General features: G+C 34.6%; 1 protein-coding gene across 1 annotated transcript in view; it reads right to left on the reverse strand.

The window, feature by feature from the left end:
- The window catches only part of FAF1 (Fas associated factor 1), a 476,566-nt gene that overhangs the window by 189,309 nt on the left and 267,886 nt on the right, over positions 1-19,371 (reverse strand). The window contains exon 8 of the mRNA XM_036849545.1: positions 13,871-13,957. Within this exon, the coding sequence (XP_036705440.1) occupies positions 13,871-13,957 (87 nt within the window). The remainder of the gene's footprint in view (positions 1-13,870; positions 13,958-19,371) is intronic.

Raw genomic sequence — 19,371 nt, forward strand, 5'->3', positions numbered from 1 at the left:
GTATGGAGTAAAGGGAACCCTCCTACACTGTTGGTAGGAATGAAAATCGGTACAGTCACTATGGAGAACTGTACAGAGGATCCTTAAAAGGCTAAAAATAGAGCTCCCATATGATCCTGCAATCCCACTCCTAGGCATATATCCAGAGAAAACCATAATTCAAAATGACACATGTACCCCAATGTTCATTGCAGCACTATTTACAACAGCCAGGATGTGGAAGCAACCTAGCTGTCCATCAACAGAGGAATGGATAAAGAAGATGTGGTACATATATACAACTCAGCCATAAAAAAGAACGAAATAATGCCATTTGCAGCAACATGGACGGACCTAGAGATTGTCATATTGAGTGAAGTAAGCCAGACAGAGAAAAACAAATATCATATGCTATCGCTTATATGTGGAATCTAAAAAAAATGATACAAATGAACTTATTTACAGAACAGAAATAGAGTCAGATGTAGAAAACAAACTTATGGTTACCAAGGGGGAAAAGAAAGGAGGAGGGATAAATTGGGAGATGGGGATTGACATATACACACTACTATATATAAAATAAATAACTAATAAGGACCTACTGTATAGCACAGGTAACTCTTCTCAGTACTCTGCAATGACCTATATGGGAAAATAATCTAAAAAAGAGTGGATATATGTATATGTATACCTGTTTCACTTTGCTGTACAGCAGAAACTAACACAACATTGTAAATCAACTATATTCCAATAAAAATTTAAAAAATAAAATCACTTTCCGCAAAAAAAAAGTAGTTTTCAGTGTACAGATCTTACACATATTTTGTTAGATTTATCCTTAAATATTTCATGTTTTTGGATGGAATCATGAATGGTACAATTTTTAAACATTCCATTTTCAAATGTTCTTTGGTGCTATATAGTAACACCCCCCCCTTTTTTTTGTATGGCAATCTTGTAACCTGTGACCTTGGTAACTTCACTTGTCACTTTTAGTAGCTTTTTGTTGATTACATTGGATATACAAAGAAACAAACTACTAAACATTTTTTATAAAAATAAAGGTAACTTATGTAAATTACAAAAAATTATAAAATATGTAATTTAATTTTGTTTTGGTCAGAGAGAATACTCTTAATTTCAATCCTCTTAAAATTTACTGAGACTTTATGGTCCAGGCTATGGTCTACCTTGGGGAATGTACCATATGCACTTGAAAAGAATGTGTATTCTGCCATTGTTGAATAAAGTGTCTATAAACTTCAAATAGGTCAAGTTGGTTAAGAGTGTTGCTCAAATCTATATACTTATCTGTCATTTTCCTGTAAATTGCTGAGACAGGAATGTGAAACCTTTATAATTGTGGATTTGTTTATTCTTTTGGTCCTGTCAGGTTTACTTCACATATTTTGAAACTGTTATTGGGTACATACACATTTAAGGTCATTATGTCTTCTTGAGGAGCTGTCCTAAAATTCTTTTTTTTATAATTTTATTTATTTATTTATCTATCTATCTATCTATTTATTTATTTATTTATTATTTTTGGCTGCGTTGGGTCTTTGTTGCTGTGCGTGGGCTTTCTCTAGTTGCAGCGAGTGGGGGCTACTCTTCCTTGCGGTGCATGGGCTTCTCATTGCGGTGCATGGGCTCTAGGCGCGCAGGCTTCAGTAGCTGTGGCATGTGGACTCAGTCGTTGTGGCTTGCGGGCTCTAGAGCACAGGCTCAGTAGTTGTGGCACAAGGGCTTAGTTGTTTCGCGGCATGTGGGATCTTCCCGGACCAGGGCTCAAACCCATGTCCGCTGCATTGGCAGGTGGATTCTTAACCACTGCGCCACCAGGGAAGCTCCTGTCCTAAATTTAATTATTATGAAATGTTTCTTTTTAGTCCTGGTAATCTTCCTTGTTCTGTATTTTGTCTGATGTTAATATAGTTGTTACAGCTTCCTTACTTTTAGTGTTTGCCTGGTAAATTTTTCCCACTCATTATGTCTAACTTACCATTGTCATTATATTTAAAGTATATTTCTTATAGGCAGCATATAGTTGAGTCCTGCTGTTTAAAATTCATTTTGACAGTCTCTGCCCTTTAATGTGTAGACCATTTATATTTACTGTAATTATCAAAATGGTTGGATTTAAACCTACCACCTTGCTATTTGCTTTGTACATATTTCACCTTTTCATTGTTCCTTTTTTCATTTTTCCCTGCCTGATTTTTGAATATTTTTTTAGTATTCCATTACATCTCTTTTAATGGCTTATTATCTATACATTTTTGCGTGTTTTTTTTTAGTGGTTTCTCTAAGGTTTACAGTTTGCATTTTTAATATAATAGACTACCTTAAATTAATATGATACCATTTCATGTATAGGATAAGAACCCTACAACAGTATAATTCCATTCTGTCTTTCGTGCTATTGTCATGTATTTTACTTCTATATATGTTCAAAACTCCAGATTACTTGTTATTTTATCTTTAAACAGCTATCTTGTAAAGAAATTAAAAACATAAGGAAAAATGTCTTTTATATTTAACCACATTTTTACCATAACTAGCACTCTTCATTCTTCTGTACAGAGCCAAGTTTATTCTGATATCATTTTCCCTCTGCCTAAAGAACTTCAATATTTCTTGTAGTGCATATTTGCTGGGCCCAAATTCTCTCAGTTTTTGTTTGTCTGAAAAAGTCTTTATTTTTCCTTCAGTCTTGAAAGATTATTTTCACCTGATATAGAAGTCTAAGTTGTCATTTTCAAAAACCTTTCAGTAGTTTTAAAATGTCATTCTACTGTTTTTTGGCTTGCATTATTTCTGATGAGAAATCTAAAGAGTTTATGTTACTTCCCTTGTGTAATGTATATTTTTTTACTCTCTCTGCTTTGAAATTTTTCTTTTTATCACTTGTTTTCAGCAATTATGATATTCCTTAGTGTGGAATTTTTCTTTGTGCTTCCCCTTCATGGCATTCATTGAGCTTCCTGGATCTATAAGTTTTATAGTTTTCATCACATATATGGACAAATTTCAGAAATTATTTTTTCAATTTTTTTGGTCTTTGACCTCCTTCCCCCCATCCTTTCTTTCCTTCTAAGACTCCAATTGCATGTTAGACTGCTTGATTTTGTCCCAGAGGTCACTGATATTTTTTTAATTTGTTCTTTTTTTTTCCTCTGTGCTTCAGTTTTGATAGTTTCTATTGCTATATCTTCAAGCTCACCGTTTTTGTTTTTGTTTCTGCAGTTTCTAATCTGCTGTTAAGTTCATCAGTAAAATTATCATTTCAGATATTATATTGTTTATCTATCTATCTATCTTCTTTTATACATTCCATTCTCTCCTCATTAAGTTCACGTTTTCCTTTAAATTCTTGAGTCTATTCATAACATTTATAATAGCTTTCGTCCTTATCTGTCAATTTCATTATTTATGTAACTTCTATGTCTATTTCTTTTGACTGATTTCTCTCCTGGTTAGGGGTTAGATTTCCCTGCTTGTTTGTATATAAAGTAACTTTTAACTGGATGCTGGACTCTGTTCTTAGAGGCGGTTACCTATTAATCAGCTTATTCCTTTTGAAAGTTGTTTTTAAACTTGTGGAAGGGCAGTCCTAGAGTAGCCTTCACTCTAAGTCTTGTTTATCCACTCCACTAAGGTGTGACTCTCCTGTGGGTATCTCCTGAATGCTCCATGTATTCACTGAGGTGTCTCTACTATGGCTTGTGAGAACTCAAACTATTCCCAGTTCTGTGTGAGCTCTGAGAATTGTTTGCCTTACAGCTCCCAGTTAATTATTCTTTTTCCTGGCAGTAGTTCTTTGCCCAATATCCTGGAATTTCACTCTATGAATGCACAGATTGGTATTCAGCTAAAGACCAGGAGAACCCAGAAGTAGATTGGTATTCAGCTAAAGACCAGGAGAACCTTATATAGACTTCTGGAGCTTTTTCTCTGCTAGTACTCTGCCTTGCAAAGTCTAGCTGCCTTGACCTCCCTAAACTCTACTCTCTGTCTCTTCAAACACAATAAAATCACCAGATTCTGTTTTGGTTTCCTCTCCCTGCCCTGGGACCCAGAAACTGCCTCCAGGCAGGGCTCATTTGCTTCCTTCTTCACAGTCCTGAACTACCTGTTGTCTAATATCTGAAAACAGTTGTTTCACATATTTTATCCAGCCTTCTAGTTGTTTCCAGAGGGAAGAAAATTCCCATAGAAGTTACCCCTTCATGGGCAGAAGCAGTAGTCTTCATGTTTTGGATTTTAATAAACTGAAATCAAGATTAACAACATCAGATCTTAATGCTTGCAAATTTTCTGTTGAGGGCTCACTTTCATGTGTTCTCCCTCATATTTACCGAGTAAATATGTCCCTTGACTGCTTCATCCACCCTCTCGAACTTCTCATTCTCACTGTTCAGGGTATAGCCCATTTCACAACTTTCCATTCCTTTTAAACTTAAACTTTCTTCTACTGCATTCAAAGCTGTTCTTTCTGTCTGTTTAGTCTTTGCCTGTGTTATTTGTAAAAGACTCTATATGTTGACAAGGGCAGTGAACCCTCTGAAGCTACTGAGTCTCACCACCATTAGAAGAAGCAACATTATCCATGACCTTGCCAAATAAAGAAAAAGCCAGTGAAAATGTCCAAAGGTTGCCTGAATCTGCCTGACCTAGGACAGGCTAAGAAAGTAATTTAAATAGCAGAAGATGACCCTGAAGCTACTCAAAGAATGCTTCTGATTCTGCATGCGTATGTGATATAAAGAAGGTGCTTACTCAAGGGAAAAGGAGCCAATGTTTGTTGAATGCCTACTAAATGCCAGATACTACACCAGGGGTTAGCAAACTTTTTCTGTTAAGGGCCAAATAGTAGGTATTTTAGGCTTTGTGGGCCATGTGGTTTTGTTGCAACTAAATATCCCTGCCATTATAGTTATAGTGTAAAAGCAGCTGTATATAATACATAAGCAAATGGTGTGACTGTGCTCCAATAAAACATTATTTACAACCGTCTTGGTGCTGAATTTTTGGATCTGACTCTAAAAGCAAAAATAAACATGTGGGACTATATCAAACTAAAAAGCTTCTGCTTAACAAAGGAAACCATCAACAAAATGAAAAGGCAACCTACTGAATGGGAGAAAATATTTGCAAATCATATATCCTATAAGGGACTTAACATCAAAAATATAGTAAGAACTCAAACAACTCAATAGCAAAAAAACAATCTGACTAAAAAATGGGCAGAGGGTCCAAATAGACATTTTTCTAAAGAAGACCTACAGATGGCCAACAGGCACATGAAAAGCTGTTCAACATCATTAATCATCAGGGAAATGCAATTTAAAACTACAATGAGATATCACCTTAGATCCTGTTACAATGGCGATTATCAAAAAGGCAAGAAATAACAAGTGTTGGTAAGGATGTGGAGAAAAGGGAACCCTTGTGCACTGTTGATGGGGATGTACATTGGTACAGCCACTACAGAAAACAGTATGGAGGTTCTGCAAAAAATTAAAAACAGAACTACCATATGATCCAGCTATTCCACTTCTGGGTATTTATCCAAAGAAAACAAAAACACTATTCAAAAAAGACATAAGCACCCCTACATTCACTGCGGCATTATTTACAATAGCCAAAATATGGAAACAAACTAACTGCCCATAGATGGATGACTGGATAAAGAAGATGTGTGTGTGTGTGTGTGTGTGTGTGTGTGTGTGTGTGTGTGTGTCTAATACTACTAAGCCATAAAAAAGAAGGAAATCTTGCCATTTGTGACAATAGGAATGGACCTTAAGGGTATTATGCTAAGTGAAATAAATCAGATAGAGAAAGACAAATACTGTATGATTTCAGTTATATGTGGAATCTAAAAAAACAAGTGAACAAGCAAAACAAAACACATAGTTACAGAGAACAGACTGGTGGTTACCTGAGGGAAAGGAGTTTGGAGGGTGGGTGAAATGGGTGAAGGGGGTCAATTGTATGATAATGGATGGTAACTAGACTTATTGTGGTGATCACTTTGCAGTGTATACAAATATCAAATCATTATGTTGTACATCTGAACTAATATAATGTTATATACCAATGTTACCTCTATTAAAAAAAGTTTTACAGGACTTCCCTGATGGCCAATGGTTAAGAATCTGCCTTCCAACGCAGGGGATGTGAGTTCAAGCTCTGCTCGGGAAACTAAGATCCCACATGCCGTGGGGCAACTAAGCCTGCACACTCTAGAGCCTGTGCACCACAACTGGAGAGCCCGCACGCCACAACTACTGAGCCCGCGCACTCTGCAGTCCAAAACCCACAACTAGAGAGCCCGGGTGCCGCATCTACTGAGCCTGCGTGCCACAACTAGAGAGAAGCCCACACACTGCAAAGAAGAGCCAGCATACTGCAACTAAAGACGCGATGTGGCCAAATAAATAAATAATTTAAAAAAAATTTTTAAAAATATTTACAAAAACAGATGGAGAGTAGGGTTTGGGCTGAATTGCCAAACCCTGCATTATGTCATGTGCTTTACAAATTAGGTAAAACCATGTGGAAATGCTAATATTCAACCACTTTATCCTTTAAAAATAGAAATTTCATATGGTTCAAACTATTATGTTAATTCATTTAATCTTCACAATAGACTTTCAAGGGTATTAACATCATCTTCATTTTGCAGATGAGGAAAATGAAATTCATATGATAAGTAACTTATCCAAATGACAGCAATACTGGGATTTGATGAACTTGGATTGTCTGCTTGCTTGTTTCTCTCATACACACACACAATTAAACATATGCTGATACAAATTCGCTCAGTGTAGTGGCTCCCCCACTCCTAAATTTGTTATTCTACTTACCAATAAAGAAATATCGAGTTTTGATAATTTTTATTAGAAAGAAAATAAACCTGATTCTCAAATGAGTCACTCTCTTCTTTATCAAGTCACTATAATCATACCAATTCATCATTTAGTTGTTTATTGTCATAGATGTCAACTTAATGGAGCTCTGAACAACTCAGATGAGTGAATGTATAAAACACTATGTTTAAAAAAAAATACTACATTTGATCCTGCAGAGCATACAAAAATGAGGAAGAGACTTCTTACTCCCAATTTTTAGAATTTACAAAAGGGAGGAACACAAGTATACAAATTAAAATATAATTAGGTTTGTTTAATTTGTTTAACTTAAGGGACATTTGGTTCCTTTCTCTGGGAAGCCATTTTTTCTCCACCCCATCTGTTAGAGAAATTGGTTGTTTCCTCTTCTATGATCCCACTGCATTTACATAAACTTCAATTGCCACTGTTTATATAACTGTCTCACACTATACTTTGCAAAAAACCTGAGGAATAGGACCTTATGCTTGCAACTTTAAGGGCCAGTGTGGTTACTGGCCTATAAGAGTTGTTACACAAATGTCAAGTGAATGAATAGACGGATGAAAGAAACAGTAATAGCCAAAGGTCAGCCATATATTAGACATCATCTAGTACAGACTACTTCAATCTTCAAAATGAATGTAGGAGTAACTATATTTGTAACTACTGACTCTTAGTTTTCACGAAATTCTGGGAGTATTATTTGTGTTTTATGGTTATAGAGACTGAGACCCAAAGGGTTTAATCAAGTTATCTGTGGTTAGTCAGGTAAGTAATGGAGCCAGGTGAGAGGAATAAGGAAGCAAAGAACAAAAATACGGAAAAATAAAAATAATTTAAATAGAAAAACAAATAGAAACTAATTTCTAAGATGGCTGAAGAAGGTGTCATGGGAAGAGGGATATAGGCAAAGTTTCCTAAGGAAAGGTCTTGAAGAAAAGAGATAATTGCTATAGGTATTCTAGGTAGAAGGAACAGTATGATTAAATAACAGAGTGGAGCACGAAGTATGTCTGAAGAACAGCAAAAGGAATATTTAGCTACAGTGGAGATACATGTGGTATCATACTCAATCATTTATTCAAGAAATATTTATTGAGGAATTACTCCGGGCCTGTATGGGAAAATAAACCTAGAGGGGAAGTTTCAGACTCAAGAATGAAGGTTTTAAATGACAGCATAAAAATCTGTACAGACATAACCACATATTGGGTTGCCATTGAAGATAAGGGAGGCTGAATGTGACTTGTTCTGCACTTTAGAAATATTAACCTTGCAGCAATGGATGGAATGACTATAGTGGAGGTTATGAGTTTACTTAGTAGGTAGGTAACTATAGTGTGGTAGGTATGTGGTAACAGGGAGAGTCTGTACTGGGACAGCAGCTCCTATAAAGTGGAGGGTGGGGATCTAGTATCAGGGGAATGTTTATAATTTGACACCTGCCAAACACAAATCGTCAGGGAGAAGTTACAGGAGAAAATGGTCTCCATCAGAAGGATCAAAGTAGATGACATTCCCTCATTCACGAATTCTTTTTAATTAAAAAAAAAAAGGAATAAGTCATGTGTATGATTTTTTATTTTTATTTCATAGAAAAGCCACTGTATAATGATTCTGTTTATAAATGATCTCATTTTCAATGTGAAAGTATTTAATATTTAGTAAGTAGCTTTCTGACTCCTAACACATGTCTAAAGACCTCTGGTCCTAAAATTCCTAATTTCTCAAATTCTGAATGAACATTCCTTAGCCAATGATGGAACCACAGAAGACCATTAGTAATCTCAAAAGAAAAAAAGGGGGTGGGGCACAACAAAAAAGTATTAAAAACTGAAGGATTTTTCTTCCATTGTGTAAGTATTATTAAAACCTGGAGTTTTAAAAACTACATATATTCAAATTGTCTGCATTATAATAAAGTGCCTTGACATAATTCACAGTGTTAAAATTATTTCTACTCTCTGGAAACCAAGAGTGTCCTTGTTAAAGTGTAAAAAGATTTCGTCTACCCGCAACTCCTTGTTCTCACAGCTGAACTGTCACAGCATGAAAACATTCCCCTACTGGTCAAGCTTTAGATACCTATTTCCCTGGTGAAAGAGTGCAAAAGGAACTGAAAGAGTTATTGACAATTCATACAGTATCCCACATCGCATTAGAGTACAACTACAAGCAAAGAAAATATTTTAACTCTGAAGACAGATGGGGCAACAATGTTTTAAATGATTGTTAACTTCACTGAATAGTACTGAAAATGTCAAGATTGTAGTCTATCAGGTCTGAAAGAGACTCAAGATTATACAAGAATCTACTTATAAGAAGTCTATTTCTTTGTCCTGTTTGCTAAGTCAAAGGTTAATGAGAAGTACATTGAAGAAAACACCTCCTGTGTTACTGCAAAGTATTTCTCATGCAACATAAAAACGCAAATGAACAAATATTTTAATCTAGTTCTTCACTAACTTCCTTTAAAATACAGCTTTATTGATGTATAATTTACATGCTATAAAATTTACTCTTTTTTGTGTGTATTCAATTCAATGATTTTTAGCAAATTTACAGAGTTGTGCAACCATCACCACAATCTAATTTTAGAACATTTCCACCATCCCAAACTATTAACTTTTTTTTTTTGCTTGCTCTTTTTATTTTTTAACATCTTTATTGGAATATAATTGCTTTACAATGTGGTGTTAGTTTCTGCTGTATAACAAAGTGAATCAGCTGTATGTATACAGATATCCCCATATCCCCTCCCTCTTGCATCTCCCTCTCGCCCTCCCTATCCCACCCCTCTAGGTGGTCACAAAGCACTGAGCTGATCTCCCTGTGCTACGCGGCTGCTTCCCACTAGCTATCTATTTTACATTTGGTAGTGTATATATGTCAATGCCACTCTCTCACTTCGTCCCAGCTTACCCTTCCCCCCACCCCCGTGTCCTTAAGTCCATTCTCTGCATCTGCATCTTTATTCCTGTCCTGCCCCTAGGTTCCTCAGAACCTTTTTTTTTAAAAATTAGATTCCATATATATGTGTTAGCATACGGTATTTGTTTTTCTCTTTCTGACTTACTTCACTCTGTATGACAGACTCTAGGTCCATCCACCTCACTACAAATAACTCAATTTTGTTTCTTTTTATGGCTGAGTAATATTCCATTGTACATATGTGCCACACCTTCATCCATTCATCTGTCAATGGACACTTAGGTTGCTTCCATGTCCTGGCTATTGTAAATAGTGCTGCAATGAACATCGTGGTACATGACTCTTATTGAATTATGGTTTTCTCAGGGTATATGCCCAGTAGTGGGATTGCTGGGTCATACGGTAGTTCTAATTTTAGTTTTTCAAGGAACCTCCATACTGTTCTCCACAGTGGCTGTATCATTTACATTCCCACCAACAGTGCAAGAGGGTTCCCTTTTCTCCACACCCTCTCCATCATTCACTGCTTGCAGATTTTTTGATGATGGCAATTCTGACGGGTGTGAGGTGATACCTCATTGTAGTTTTGATTTGCATTTCTCTAACGATTAGTGATGTTGAGCATCCTTTCATGTGTCTGTTGGCAATCTGTACATCCTCTTTGGAGAAATGTCTATTTAGGTCTTCTGCCCATTTTTGCATTAGGTTGTTTTTTTGATATTGAGCTGCATGAGCTGCTTGTATATTTTGGAGATTAATCCTTCGTCAGTTGCTTCGTTTGCAAATATTTTCTCCCATTCTGAGGGCTGTCTTTTCATCTTGTTTATGGTTTCCTTTGCTGTGCAAAAGCTTTTAAGTTTCATTAGGTCCCATTTGTTTATTTTTGTTTTTATTTCCATTTCTCTAGGAAGTGGGTCAAAAAGGATCTTGCTATGATTTATTTCAGTGTTCTGCCTATGTTTTCCTCTAAGAGTTTTATAGTGTCTGGCCTTACATTTAGGTCTTTAATCCAACTTGAGTTTATTTTTGTGTATGGTGTTAGGGAATGTTCTAATTTCATTCTTTTACATGGAGCTGTCCAGTTTTCCCAGCACCACTTATTGTAACTTCTTGATCTAAGATATTTCTATCAATTTATGGAAGCCACTGGTATCTAAAGCTACTATATGTTCAAAGCCACACAAATTTCTGCAACTGAGCAGGAAAAGTACAAACTAACCTCACTTTTAATGACCTTTATAATCAATCCTCTACACTGGCACTGGGAAGAAAATGTTCAGGTGCTTTCTCTGAAAGTTAAACCATCCTAAATATTCAGTTATGGCACATAGTCTTGGAAAGAAATTAATTATATTTTTGTTGGTAACACATTTCAGGCTGTTTACACAGCTGACATTTCTCAGCTGTACCCAATTCATACCCTAAGCTGTGAGGACGATCTTATTTTGTAGCAGATGCCTCCACTTGAGTGATTTAAATAAGTATAAAAACACCATCATTGCCTGCAACAATATAGATTACAAGCACCAGCTTTATGAGTTGTTATAGTCCTAATGAAAGAAAGGTTTCATGACATTTCTTTGGCTAGAAGCTCCTTAGAAGACTACAGTTATAAGCAATTTTTGCCAAAACTCAAGCACTGGAGTTAGTGGATCTGCTATGGCACTGATTAAAAGCAGCTTGGCCCTAAACATCTTTGTTGTATCAATCATGAAGCTCAAGGCAACATCCTGCCAATATGGCAACATATGCTCTGGGGAGGTATAGGCAGGCATCACTTGACAGGTTCTGGGACAAGGTGGAAATACGAAAAATGAGGCAGTAAGAATCAAGTTTCTTAATGGAGATTCCCTCTTGTGTCTGCTGTGACTTATAGTACCAGGTAGCATCACAGACTTCCATATGGTAAGTTTTAGATGCTTTCCATATTTTCCCATAGTAATAAAATTGCATAGAACTCTTTGGTAAAAAATTAAATAAAGATCATTAAAATGTGAGATCATTAAAATGTGAGACAGTGCCAACTCAAGTCAATGATTTAACAACTAAAATGTATAAGGTACTATGTTACAGAAGAATTTACTGTATTTCACTGATTTTTGCCTATCACTCTTGGAACTTGCTTCTGATAAGCCTATTTCAGCCTGGTTTCTACAGGTGTGGAGCCCAAGAGCAGCTGGCATTTCCAACCCTATTAAGACCCACATCTCTGGACCTTATTACCTTAAACCAGACAATTATTTTTGCTTCAAACTTTTTAACATAGAAATTTTCAAACATACATAAAACTTGAGAGAATAGTATACAAAAATCAAATATACACGTTACCCACCTTCAACAATGATCAATAGACAGCTAATTTGGATTTATCTATATCCCCACTCACTCCCCCAACCCCAGAGGTTATTTTGAAGCAAATCTCAGGTACCGTTTCATTTACGTAAACCAGTCAATTCCTGCCTGTGATCTCTTTCTGAGTTATGTTAATATTAATTATAATACTGACTCTCATTTACTGAGTGTCTACTATGAGGCAAGTACTGTATATATATATTATCGTTAATCCTCATCACAATTCTTCAGATCAGTGAGGTAAGTGAAACTCAGAGAATTTAAGTAACATGCTCAATCTTAATTATTTTCTTCTATTAAAGTTATTATTTATTGTAGCAGGTTATTAGACAATGCTAAGAACATTTCTGGTTTCCTCACGTCTTCTCGGGTAAACAGAAAGCTATCATTTATGTATGTTACTCTCTTAATTTTATAAAAATAAATGTATCACATTTTCTATCAGTCTAATGGGGAAAAAACAAACTAAAAACAACAACCACATCCTTACTAACTTAGCCATGGACAACCAACCAATAACTCTAATGATATACTATAATGTCAATATTAAAATCAGTTGTTTATAAATAAATGTAACTGCCTATACACAAATAATTTTTTTCTGAGGTGTTCACTTAAAAAACAAATTTTGCTATCTTCTGATTAAAGTTTCATAATCCATAAAACATTTTCCAAAGGCACAGTGTTTAGATTGTGGAATAATTAGACTCAAGTGGCATCTACATAAACAGATTGTTCAAAAATGTTTCTGTCTTCCACAAAGAATTCCTTTAGATTAAAGTATATGATGGTAGTGCTGAGAGAGGAGTAGTAATTATTATCCAGATAGAAATGTAATATTTACTAGAAAATAAGAAATGGTAATTAAACTCTTAGCAATAATCATTATTTGGGTATTTATTGTTAGAAGATGTTTACAGAGTCTTAACATCTTTTTAGCCCTATTTACTGTAAAAATAAGACTTACTTCAAAATTCTTGAAACATTCTAATTTTTTACTTTAAAAGAAAAATGGGTATCTGGTTAGAACAACCAAGATTATGATAAAAGTAGCCAAAATGGCCTCCTCAGATGATAAAATTTACTCTCTTGGAAAAGAATAATCACTGGAAACAGGACAGAGATAGGAAACATTTCAAAATTTACAACAGGAAAATTATTATGAGTAGACGTAATAATAGTTAAAAATTACAGACTAGGTCTTTTCTTCGAGTTTTTTATGGTAGTGAAAATTATGAGTGTGTTTAAGAATAAAGTGCTATTAATATTAACTATAAAAAGTAACTTTTTAAAGTACAGGTCTAACTATTGGAGATGCAGTTTTAAAATTAAATAAAATGATTAGATTGATTTTGAAGTATCTGTAATTTAGGGAAAAAATTTTTGTGTTTGGGACATTTCATTAGTAATATCTGAATATCTGTATTTTTTTAATCAAGGAAAAATTTAAGTCAAATCAAGCAGCATCAAGTTCCTGATATTGATGTTGTAACATTACCAAGAGAATGCTGATATACTTGGCTTATTGACACCAGTTCTGCAAGTGAACTCAAATTATTACAATTCGTCTTATCCTCAACATTATTTGATTTATAAAATTCTTCCAATGGATTCAAAGCATTTGATTCTGCTTAATATCACTGCCAATTAGACTGAAAGTGGCAAAAGAGAGAGGAGGATATAAAACTGCCAACTCAGCTGTCACTTACGGAGTCATCTGTGGCAGAAGATGGCCAGCCCTCCCATAACTGATGGCGAACAGGGATACTCGTAAGGTCATACACATTTCTCTTTACCTATAAAAAGAAAGAGAATAATTAAAATAGGGTTTCCACATGACTTATGTTAGTTGCCAGTCAATTTACGTGATACACTGTGTTTCCTCTGTTTTCGAGACTCAAAACAAGAATTTGAAACTAGGAAAACACAAATCATAAAAGTTTTATTAAAAAATCTAAACCAATTTTAAACCAAGGTTAGATGAAATAATAGTTCAAGCAACAACCCCCCACCCCACCCCGCTGATTATTTTTATATTCCTGGATGGCTTCAAGTTTCTTTTCAGTCAAGAAACTTCAAGTACACAGTTCACGTACGACAGACTACATGACCTAATTTATAATTATACATTTTAATAATCTATTTAATTTTAACAATGACTCAAGATATGCAATGGTTCAAATAAAAGATACATCCCTAGTTTCTAAGTGGGACAGAAAAGGGTGTTAGTTTTTTTTCCAAGGGGGTGGAAGGAAAAACCTGAAGTTTCCTTCATTGTTTTATGTACATTTCAAGGATATAACAACTTATTAATAAAGCAGCACAGGGTTATTTCTTTGAAATCATTCCACATTAGAAACTATTTCAACAGAATATTTATTAGCTGAGAGCCATCCATTAATATGCTATTTAGGCCCTTCCCCAAAAGAAAATATAGTAATGATAGTTTTTATTTTAAATACTGGTAAAGTTAAAAAACTGTTTCTCTCAAAAGTAACATTATACCTTTTAACTTTATTTGTTTGTTTATTTTTGGCCACACCCACGCGGCTGGTGGGATCTTAGTTCCCCAACTAGGGATGGAGCCTGCGCCCACAGCAATGAAAGTGCGGAGTCTTAACCACTGGACTGCCAGGGAATTCCCAATACCTTTTAACTTTAAAAGGAGAAGAGGTAAGTGATTTATCAGAATAAAGTGTTGGAAGGTTAAACTCTTTATCCAGTAATTATCATATCTTTCTTTAGATTTTTTTTCTAAATAGATTACAAAAATTCTCTTTCATTCCATATTTACAAACAAAATAAATTATCAAATCGTAAGAATGAAGAGATCACCCACCTTAGCTAACTCTTCAGGTTAGTTCTGGGGTTACCCTGCTGTAACAATGAAGCTAATTTTGAAATGCTGCACATAATAAGTTCTATAATGACTTCAATGTGGAAAACAAGCAGCATTCATTCATGTTTTTAAAATGCAGAAGCCTGAAGTATCGTGTTGTCCAATTACAGCATTTTGTATCACATTACTGTTTACTATACATAAACACATCTAAGTTACCATTCCAGTGAAAGAGAGAAATATATTCACTGGGGAAAGAAAGACACAAAACAAAACCCAGAACTTAATCTATTTTTATCTCTAATGTACACCTGTGAAAAAAGACTTAGTAAATGAGAACTGAGGCGCTTGGGGGCATGGTTTGATCCCCACTCAATTCAAACAAACAGCTTTTTTTCACAGATTCTTAGCAATGGCCAGTCTACCATGCGGTATTTTGTTTATGGTCAGTCACATCAAGTTTGGAAATTTTCATTAGTCATTATCAACCCAACAATTTAACCAAATGCAATCTAACCTCTTACCACTTCCACTAGCTAGGACTATTATGTCACGCTTAAACATTGGTGCTCTTGGGGGAAAGGTGTTCCATAAACACAAAGTATTATTATTATTGTTTATTAATAAAAGAAAGTGAGAGGACAAAAGAAGGGAGTATGAGGAAATTTTAGGTCTCAAGGCAAAAAATTCCTTACTTAAAGTTAGTTTTAATTATGTTGTCTAGATAAGCCAAGGGTCAGCAGCTATTTTGAAGGTGGAGGGGAAGGCAGGACAAATATTTACATCTGTTGGAAAGGTGGCAAGGCTACCCTTGCATTGGAGAATATACACAAATACTATGAGTTGAGTATATAAACAAATAACTCTGGAGTGGGATTCTTTAAATTCCACCTTAATTCCAAAACACAACAACATGGTATTATGAAATAAACAGTATTTTTCTTCTTTCATTAACTCATCTGTAACTGCACTGAATGAATAACATTCCTTTGCTATTCTAAGCCTGAAAAGCATGTTCTGGCTATAGTGTTATGTTGGTATAAAGCACAACGCCAGACTGATGTGCTGAACAAAAGTGATCAAAGTTAGAGTAATGTTAGCCATTGCACAAGTATTTGGCTTCATTGTTCTCCCCAGAATGACATCTGTTAAGCAACTTGTCATAGAATAAACTGGTTAATGCAGAAAGAACTTGGCTGAGAGGGTACAACGTAAACCATATTTGGCTAATGTTTGATTGTTCCAATGGAAAAGCTAAATTCACAGTGTTTCTGAAAGTAAGCCAAAAGAACCTCGTGTTAAACCATAATCACTAAACAACAACATAAGTGAAAACAAATTAGTTTTTCAAAAATAATTCCATGTTTATCAGTGCTGAAGCCATAGGCAGATTTTACCATTATATGGAAGAAAGACAAGTGATAAGACAGCAAAAGTACATAATGAATGATGGTCTTATTAATAGAGATTAAAAAATTCTACTGTCTTTATTGATGATCTTATTTAATTAAAATTTTAAGTGACAATTCTGTAGGGAAGAAAAAAATCAGAAATGTACACAAAGCAAAAGTAAAAATGATTCTTTTAAAAAATTAGTATTCTAGGAAAGCTGAATGACAAAATATAGCTAAGTATAAAATGAAGCAGATGAATTTATGGTCATCATGAATCAAATGAAGGACACAGTTTTCTCAGAGGGAGAAGGATGGAGGAACAGAGGAGGGAGAGAGGAAGGACTAAAGGGAAGGGGAGAAAAGGGGGGCCAGGCGAGGGGGAAGGTTGAGAAACTGATTGATTTGAGAGATTTAAGAGCACTTGAGAGAGGCAGAAAGAACACACATACAGGCTAGGATGCTGTAGCTGGCATGCCCAGCTGCAATTACTGTGCTACTTCTGATGGAGTTTCATCTTTAGAGATTTGTGTTAAATTCCAGTTAAGGACAAGTGGCACTTCACAGGGTAACATTTCCTAAGGGCCTTTTTGTCTTACATACTTTCTTTGATCAGCATTGGCTCAAGATTATGCTGAATCTTCATAATCTTTTCAATTCTTGTTATGCATTAAGCTCTAAATCTATGAGATTTTAGGCTGCTAAACTATGCAAATGTTTCAATTAGTTCTGAAAAAATTTAATAAATGCTTTGATTACCAGCTGAACATTAAAATTATGTTACAAACTATACTGTATATGGATTAAGTGTTCTAGATTGACAATAGATTTTCCAGAGCTTATTTTCCAGATTTTCTAAAAGGACAGTTTCACTTCTCCCCCATTGCTTCATATGAGACAGTTGTTTGTGACTAAGAAAAAAATATTTGAATCAGATTACCTTGAAATAGTACAGAATTAATGCAGTATTGATATATTTCCTTATATTTGTTTTCACTGTTAATAAAACAATGTAAGCAATGATCTCCACTTCAAACTTCATATTTCCTCATTGTGGAAATTTCAATGATAAACACAGCACTGGGAAAAAGATCATTTTTTTATGACCTGCTCAAAATAAAATTATGTAAGACATTCATCTCCCACAAAATTTTGAGTTCCATAAATTTTCAAACAGTTTTATATTTCAGTTAAATTTTATCAGAATTTCTTAGAAAAAAAATTCTTAGGAAGTTACTCTGCTAAAGGCCGAATTTTGAGGCTCAGATTAGCCTTAAATGAGCTGTCTGTAGCTATTCAAACTGAAAAATATAAAACTTGGTAGATAACTTTGTCAGCTGTATTTTATAGCTAAATGTTGTGAGCTAAATGTTGGTCACACTACTGAAAAACATTTTAGGGAATTTTAAATTTCATTCAGGTATTATCCAAGTGAAAGCAGATTCTGATTATAGAAAAGCCACAAAGTTTGAGGTATTGTGGCATAATGAGAAGCAGAGAACTAGATTTCTAGTCCTAATTCTGCTGTTACTGTGGTGCAAGTTGGTGGAAACTGAGACCTAGTTTATTCAATATTCGAAAAGAATAAAACAAGATCACTACTTATTTTCAAAGCTCTAAAATTCTATGATTTTTTGAAAATATTGGCGTTAATCCCAGATACAGGAAAAGAAGAGCTAAGTATATTTAAGATAAACAAGTAAAGAGGGAAAGTTTAAAACCATTAAGACTAGAAAATGAAAGAAAAATAGTAAAAGAGTGATTAATACAAGACATCAAAAAGGAAAATTGCAAATAATTTCGGTTAAGAAATACAGATATTATTACATTTATAAACATTTTAAGTGAATTTTTCTTCTTGGATAAAGTAAAGTCTTAGTTTTTGCTTTTAACTGCACTGAAAAGTCTAGATTTTTTTTTTTTAAAGAAAAGATTAAATAATACTCTTCTCCCAGGAGATCTCATTTAAAAATAAAACCTGTCATACTGGTTTTCCAAATAACTATTTCATCAACCAAACAGGCTATGGTTTTGCCAGAATACTACAAGCTAAGTGATACAGTTGTAAAGTTCTATTAATTTATTTCAACATCTTTAAAATTTTGAAATCTGGCCTATGACTTTTCACATATCAAATATTTTAATATGGCAAAAAATAGAAACCAAATATTTAATTGCCGTGGGCTTAGAACAGTTATCAATTTGTTAGCACTCTAGTTTCTTGATTTTCTGAATTAAGAATACTATGACAGATTACAACCCTTACAATAAAGCACCCTGAAACTACATATATGTATCTCATTCTCTTATCAGTCTTAGAAGAAAGAGGCCTTTGGTCATATTAGAACCGGAGCTTATCCAAGTTTTAGAGTATCAAAATTTGAACTCCAAGTAATTCACAACATCAAATGATGCTCCAGTTAAGAGTTTGCTAAATAATAACTGCACTGAATAAATAAGTATTTGTGTGTGTGTGCGTTTTAAGTAAGACATACAGACTAGGCTTAGTTCCAGTTTCTTAGCAATCACTGGTGCTCTGAAAGGCTTATAATAGTTAAGAAACCAATCACTTCTGATACAGACTGGGTTTTGAACACATACTTCATATCTAAGGACTTTTCTTTTTCTTCTTTTTTAACATATTGTATACTCGTTGCAATTGCACATGGATTTGTTTTACTATGATGCAAGTTAAAACCCTCCTAAAAATCCTTCTTGAACAAAAACACTTGAAACCGGATGGTGCAAGGGGAATGAGAAGGTGGCATCAGTAATCAAATGTTAATTAGCAAGCTTTTTTTCCCCCCTTCCCTCAGGGCTGGCCTGCGTTGGAGAATTCAAATCAGAAATCAATGCTTCAAGTGTTTAACTATTACTTCTTCTCATTAACCATTTAAGAGACTCAGCAATTCTCTCCTCATAAAAACAGTAACTCGAGACATTTCTTTTTCTCAAATACCATCTTTGCAGAAAACAATGA

Source organism: Balaenoptera musculus, chromosome 1, assembly GCF_009873245.2.
Source record: "Balaenoptera musculus isolate JJ_BM4_2016_0621 chromosome 1, mBalMus1.pri.v3, whole genome shotgun sequence".
Taxonomy (NCBI): domain Eukaryota; kingdom Metazoa; phylum Chordata; class Mammalia; order Artiodactyla; family Balaenopteridae; genus Balaenoptera; species Balaenoptera musculus.